The sequence below is a fragment of the Lottia gigantea genome (genome assembly GCF_000327385.1).
Source record: "Lottia gigantea unplaced genomic scaffold LOTGIsca_118, whole genome shotgun sequence".
NCBI classification, from domain to species: Eukaryota; Metazoa; Mollusca; class Gastropoda; family Lottiidae; genus Lottia; species Lottia gigantea.
In genome coordinates this window covers 677929-685426 of record NW_008707180.1, presented here as the reverse complement: position 1 = coordinate 685426, position 7498 = coordinate 677929, and the positions used below count along the sequence as shown (strand labels likewise).

Sequence of the window (7498 nt, the reverse complement as noted above, 5' to 3'; positions counted from 1 at the left end):
ACATTTTTCGCTAAGACAGAAGGTTAAATATTGTTACCCGCAGACACCAAGATATAGGACAAAGAGACATATATAATTCACACTTGACAACAAAATATACTTTATTCAACAAAATTGAGTACCCGCCGAGCGGAAACGGGTATCGGTACAGTAGATAAGGATACTAACACCTAGTATCTTTTATTCAAAATCTCCCTAATCTCCTCTTACTATGTAAGCCTCTCTACTTACATAGGGAACCTGTTCCTTCAGACTTCTGTGTTCTGGAGTCTCAGTGTCTCTGTGAATTCAAATAACAGAGTTCCTCGAATGACAGAAATTAAACTCTATTTATACATTTTGAGTGCCCCATAAACCGACTTGCCTGGTACTCTTATGAGTTAAAATAATACATTAAAAATACGAACCCAAGCCCTACCCTATTAAAATGCATATCACATGAAAGCTAATGCTAAGCATATTGTGAACATATAATAAAATGGAAATAAATACGACCCATGCTTGGCCCACTTATCTAAAGGTGAATTTCAACATGATTATCCCCCTTAAGTGAAAAATACAGTAAAACTGAGTATAAGGGAACCTAGATGAATTAAACATTAAAATATAACAAAATAAGATAAAAATGAAATAAAAGGACAAATTGACCAAGACCAACCAATCCTGGAAATCGGAGTAGGTAATTAACAAATGAAAAATGGTCACAATATTCCAAAAGTTAAGAGTAATAAGTACACACAAACTATTTCGAGACTTTGGCTTGAATTTGAAGATCCATCGGCTTGTACTTTCGGCAAAAATTTTCTTGAAACCTTTGGCATTCGTGTTGATTTTTTTGCTGTTTTCTGTAGAATTTGTTGTGTAGGTATTGTGACGTGTAAATAGCTGTCTGTTGCCTTTGACGTTCCTTTGTCATTTGTCAGGGAAGCTGTGCTAGAACTGCGTCCTGAGGACTTGGCTGTCTCTTGGGTTTTTCTTGTATCATCAACTGACGTGGTTACTGATGAGAACGTGGACATTTTCGTTGTATATTTTGGTGTTATTTTCTTTGTAGAGCTATGTGGTACACCAGTGGACGCAGCAGAACTTTGGCCACAGCCAATCGATGGTCCACAAGCAGCAACTGCTTCTGATGTATAAAACTCATCCAAGCTAGTTCCATTTAAGCATACGTTGTTTGAGAGATGGGATTGCAATTCTGGCACCCCTGCCATCCAGTTTATTCCACAGTCACATTTGAAATTATTAGAATAAAATTTTGTGTCGTTACTAAAGGTGAACAGAGATTCAATAGAGTTACAAGGTATATTTCGAATTGTGTTCAGATAAAACTCAACTCTTTTACACTGAATATTCTGGAAAGTATCGGTTTGGAATTCTTTCATTTCATTCAGATACAATACGAATGACTTGATTTCGGTGATATCATGAAAGGCAGAGGATGATATGGACGTTATATTATTTGAAGCCAACTCGATTCGGGAAATTTGAGATAATTTGTTGAATGCTTTAGTCTCTATATTTGAGATGTTTGAATGGTGTATATCTAGGGTTCGCAAGTGAGATAAATTGTAAAAAGCGTTCTCCTTAATGGTTCCAATGTTTGTATCAGAGATGAAAATTCCATCTAAATGTTTCAAATTCGAAAAAACATTAGAATTGATAATGGAAATTTTACTGTTTTCTCGAAATTCGATTACTTTCAGAGATTCTAATCCAGCAAAATGGCTGACATGTAATTCCTTTATATTGGCTCGTTCAATTAGAATAGTTTCAGTTCCAGATGGGAATGTAGCATGATCACTCAGATTTTGACATTGTACAAATTCTCCTAGACACATACAAGATTCTGGACAGTCTGTTTGTGAAGCTTGTACTTGAGTGGTTAGAACAACTAACATTACCATCCATTGTAGCATCTGTAAATAAACAATACCAAAATAAAACAAGCAAATTAGAGGATATAACCTGCAGATTTTTAAGAATGGTAAGATTCTTCCATGATGTCGGTAGTCTTAAGGATTTTGTTACAAACTTTAATTCAAATAAACTAACATAATAATATAGAACTCTACACCCTACTAATTATAGTTTTACAAAGAAATTCGTCAAAAGTTTTAAAATTTTATTACAAGAACTATAATATTGTATGAAAGCTGAAGTAGAGGATTTTTTTCAAAATTATATTAGTTGTCAAATATTGAAGTATAGGAAGTAATATATAAATATCCGGAAGGGATTGTATCGTAAGAAATTTAAACATGTATATCTTTGTATGAGTGTATTGTAACTAATCTAATCATTATCGTTTAATAGATTTGAACGGAAATAGATATCGAATGCTTCCCATGCCATTCCCACGGTAAGTTGAATGTTTTGTTTTCCTAACATGATATAATTCATTTGATTTAGGGGTTTTGACAACTGCAACTGCATATATTTCTTGTTACAAGCTTTGCACCTAATTAATTAAAGCATTAATTCTGGTTGGTCGTGTTGATTTCATCAAGACCATATAATAATATGTCATATTTTCACGCCATGTTTCCTGAAATCGTGTTCTCATCATCCCAAAGGCTTAATATAATAAGCATAGAAGAATTATTTCGGGATTTAACATGGATAGAAGCAGCTAAATCCTTTGGATTATGATTATCCAGGCAACTTTATTTAAGTATAGTTTAAAGCTGAAAGGTTGCGGTTCAGATAAAACTAGCCTACTCGCGATGGTTTACCCTTCTATAACTTGAATCATTTTTAATTTACATTTAATCCTACATTTTTCTAGATTGAAAAAAAAAATGGGTTATGCTTATATTACTCACACCAAAACAAAAACTAATAGTGATAAAAGCATAGATAAATAAATTAAAGAAACTTACAGGAATAAATGTCAAGTTAGAATGAAAACAAAAAAGACAATAAATAGAAATAAAAAATAGAAAATAAATAAAATCAAAATAAAATTAAAAGAACTCATACAAACATATGTTTCAAACGAACAAAAATATATACTTTTGTATAATACAAAAACAAATAATAAATAATAAATAAATAAATCTTAAATACTTACTATTTTTATAGTCATGTTTATTTTTAAGTTCTTCCTCTTCTGAGTTCCTTTTCTTTTTATTGAATTTATGTTCAGTTTTGAGTTTTTAGTAAGTAAACTTGTGAAATGGAATGTTTTTTTCGTGGTTTTAATTTTGTTTACTAAATCGTTGTAACTGAACCATTCATTGATAAGGAACTTTTAAATAGTAATTCTCATAGGAAACTCACAAGCCTACTTTCAAAATTATCTGTGTAATACACTTCTACTGACATTTCAAGGACTGCTTTCCTGCAATTCGAACATCGTTTTATTTGAACTTAATGGTGATGTGACGAGAGATGAGAAATGTATTCTGAGAAAAAGACTAAATATTTCTACAAATTGTGTGGATGGCAATGTACATGCATCTAGGATTTATCTAAATAAACTCCCCTTTCTAGACTAGAATTAGTGTCGGAAAAGGGGGGGGGGGGGGCTGTTTTTGCGCTGTGGTCTCCACCAGTGTGCTCTACACTGTATCTGTCTTTTTAAGGGGAGGGGGGGGGGGGGAGGGGGTGCGACCTGTGTAATGTGTTTCTTTTAGATTTATATTAAAACATTTTCAGTCGTGGATTTGCATTATTGTATAGGCCTATCATTATTGATGAAGAGTTTCCTCAGATAACAAGATAATTGTCCTTTAAATGGATGACGTATTAGACCTATTGTAGCATTACTGGTTGTTAGTGGGTCAATCTGTTCTCAGACGACCTTAAATGGCCGGAAAAGGCTAGTTAGGTCTCTTTATTAGTTAGTCCTATCACAGTAGCTATACTTACTATAGGCCTGCAGGGTTTGTGCACTGTTATATCGTATTTGATGGGCTCAGGCCCATAGCTGGATTTGATTGTGCAAATGGGAAAGAAATATATCTTTTTTATTATCATTTCCTTATAAATATTTTTAGACGCTTCTCGCGTGTTTACACCTATCTTGCCTTCAGTCGCTCTGTTTTATTTTTCATTTTACTCGGGAAAAGCTTCTAGTCGATCGGATGGGACAATGAATAATGCTTTGCAGGTTGTGATTCAACACCCCGAGTCAATCTATTGAAATTGAAAAAAAAAATTGTATTAGTTATCTGTCCTAATATGGTGATGTCGGTCCTTACTAGTCCAATAGGTGCAGAAAAGTATGATGTAAAACTCTATTCGTTTCATTATTTCTATTCGACTTAACAAAAACATCGGAATTAAGAATTTAATGGTGGTCTGAACGTTTCTATGTTTTATTTCCAGAGTTATGTCCCTTATCTAAAATGGAAGCCCCCAGTGGAAAGTGCAAGAAATCTACAAATAGGAATAAAACAAGCCATTCAGCCGGTACCACTTCAGGTACACCATCTAAAAGAAAGAAACTAGTACAGGTATGTCTTTGCATAGAGCACATGTTATCTGTTTTTGCTAAAGATAGGCCTTTTAACATTGAAATCAATTTATATTTAAATAAATATAACGCTGTTACCATCTCATATATTGTGGCAATATACGGAGATCTTAATCATTGGTTACGGTTTTCTTCTTCAAATTTTGACAGGCGGAGGAAACTGAAGAGATTTCAGTAGTTAGTTTTGAAAATGAAACAACTTCTAGTGTTCGCCAGACAACAACTAATGAAGAGGTCATAACTCAAACTACAGCTGTTCCTGTAATTCCTATTGTACCAGAAAAACAACTTCCGGTTTTTAAAGATCCTAATTTTGTAGTAAGTAAAGGTTTTGGGACAAAAATAATTTTGTTCAAAACCATTCATATTAAGTGGAGAATTATTATCGCAGTGACATTTTCATTTCATCACTAATAATAGTAAAAGGGTCAAAGTGTTAAGCTTTAGCTTGTACGTTTTGTGTCTGAAGAGTAGCTTGATATATTTCAGCATTCTAGTAAAGGAACCTCTTGTGGCAAAAGAACAAGAGTATGGAAGAATCTGAAACAAATAATAGCAGGAGATCGTTCATTTCCATGGAAACCAACAGATGTAACATGTATGTACCAATAGTGTTTGTCATATAATAGTAAAGTGACTTGATTAAAGTCTTAGTGTCATAGCTTACTTACAGTTCTAGTGCACTGATGTCCATCTGCAATAAAAATTTGAATGTGATTGGAACATAAGAACCTAAATGTCTCACAACTATTTCAATAATCTTTGTTTTTGGATTTCAATGGATGACGATCAATTACATGTATATAAAAACTTTCCATAATCTACAACTTTTACAAGTCAAGTTGTGTGTTTTATATTTTAGATGGATCAATAGATGCCCCTCCATCATTCCGGCCTGGTAAAAAATATTCAGATATCTCAGGTTTAGAGGTATATTTATATTTTCTAAACCTATTTATACAAAAAATGAAGTGTTTATTTCAGAAAAGAAATTATGAAGTTAATCATCTAGTTTGTAGATTTGTTATATGATGATTGTTAGTCTAAAAATTCAATAAATGTCTTATCATTTTGATTTGGTTTTTCCAGGCAAGTTATGTTGATCCACAAACTAAATTACGGTATGCTACAGCTGAAGAGTTCTCACATGTTCGTATATTACCAGGTGATATAGTGACAGGATATCTAGCTTTAAGAAAGGCTAATACACCAGTACCTTGACTGAATTCTTTGAGATTGAGCCTCAATGTAGCAGACTGGAGTTCTGAAATCATAAAGAATGCTAGAGTGATACAGTGATAATATCTGAGGTTGCCTTGGTTGTTATAAGAGTTTTGCCAACTCTTCATGAAAAACACTATTGTTATTTATGTATTAGTTTCAATTAACGTCAAATTTGAATCAGTCCAAGATCTTATCAATATAAATGATCATACCAAGATTCATTAAAATCAATTAAAAACTATTGTGTTCACAAACAAATTTTGACATGTTTTTCCTAAGTCTAACTCAAAAATTGTTAATCAAAAATTCATCTTATTTGAATCTGACCAAGTTCTCATGAATATAAATGATCAGACCAAATTCCATTCAAATCAAATGAAAACTGTAGTCTCTATTGCGCTCATGAATAAATTTGGAAGAGTTTTTACTACTCCAAGAACAATAATTCAAAGACTGTTCATTGAAAAATTGTCAAATTCGAACTTGACCAAGATCTCATCATTATAAATAATCATACCCAATTTCAGTAAAATCAAATAAAAATAGCGATGCCATCGTAATACGCCCACATTTGTAATGGCAGCTAATTTGTCAGGGAGGTTGACAAGAGTTATCAGTAAATGAATGTTTCTGAGAGTGAAATTTTCATATTTCATGCTTTTTTATTCAAGTGGGATTAATTCAACATGTCAAGTTTCATTTAATCCATATAGAATTGAATATTTTGAGTGGCAGCAAGTGGCAAATCGGACGGATGGACGGTTAACGTGTGGGCGTATAAAAACTGTAGTCTCTATAGTGCTAACAAGAAATAAGGTCGGACTGACGGACAGGGACAAAGGCAATATACACACATTTCCATGGGTGCGAATAAAAATACAGTTATAGGATAGGATACTATCCACAAAGATGAAATGTGAAAAAAACATATATTATTAGGAATTCAGACAGAAAATATATTAACAAAAATGTAAAAAATGTTGGGTGAAATCCAGTTGTTACAAAATATTTTTTGCCTGAAAAACTTTCCTTCGATGCAGATGCCCATTCTTCGAATACCCCCCCTAACCCCCGTTTGCTCCGATACTGGTAACAAATACTTAGAAATTGTAAACCAAGTAGTATAATACTTGTAATATATGTAGTTTAAAATCTTTCCAAGTAAAAGAAATTGAATAAATTCTAAGAAGTTTCCATGGTCTTTTAAATATTAGAAAATTTGGTATCAAAATTACAATAGGACTCAATTCTGGGCATTGATAACAATAGAAAATTGTGCTACTTTTTATATGTATAAAAACCATTTCAGTCAATTATTTGAAAACAGACTTTTAAGACTAAACAAATAAACAAAACAATAAATCTACAATCAATCAAAACAGAAAAGTCTTCCTAAAAATAACACACCTTTACAAAGCATGAACTATATAATATAAGGATTTGATGTAATTACACCTGCATTTTAAGGTTTTGACGTTTATGTAAAGAATTTAAAAAAAAAAAATAATAACGGATGAATCATTAGATATGGATAGTGTTAAAGCAATTGCCATCCCTAGTTCTATATACTACAGCAGGCACGTTGTTACTTATTAAAAATATTCATCTTATTACCAATAATAAAAGGAGTTATCTGTTAAGTTGATATCAAGAAATCATCACACTTGAAATAATGTGCAAGAAATGTTAAATGACAATCCATCAATAACTGTTACTCATCTTGTGGACCATGTTTTTATCTTATAAATCACTGAGAACATGTTGTAAATACTGAAACTTGTAAAATCAGGTTTG

The 7498-nt window shown here is 32.3% G+C and overlaps 2 protein-coding genes across 2 annotated transcripts; one reads left to right on the top strand and one right to left on the bottom strand.

Moving 5' to 3' along the window:
• Positions 1-701: 701 nt before the first annotated feature.
• On the bottom strand, positions 702-3088 carry LOTGIDRAFT_171705 (hypothetical protein; the record flags this gene model as incomplete). The annotated part of the gene is made up of 2 exons (XM_009047894.1): positions 702-1919; positions 3074-3088. The coding sequence occupies 2 exons, from the start codon at positions 3086-3088 to the stop codon at positions 702-704; spliced, it is 1233 nt and encodes a 410-aa protein (XP_009046142.1).
• A 1264-nt stretch (positions 3089-4352) lies between these two features.
• On the top strand, positions 4353-5953 carry LOTGIDRAFT_237822 (hypothetical protein; the record flags this gene model as incomplete). The annotated part of the gene is made up of 5 exons (XM_009047893.1): positions 4353-4460; positions 4631-4798; positions 4970-5078; positions 5343-5410; positions 5570-5953. 5 exons carry the CDS (start codon positions 4353-4355, stop codon positions 5699-5701), a joined length of 585 nt encoding a protein of 194 aa, XP_009046141.1. The 3' UTR covers positions 5702-5953.
• Between the last annotated feature and the right edge of the window lie 1545 nt (positions 5954-7498).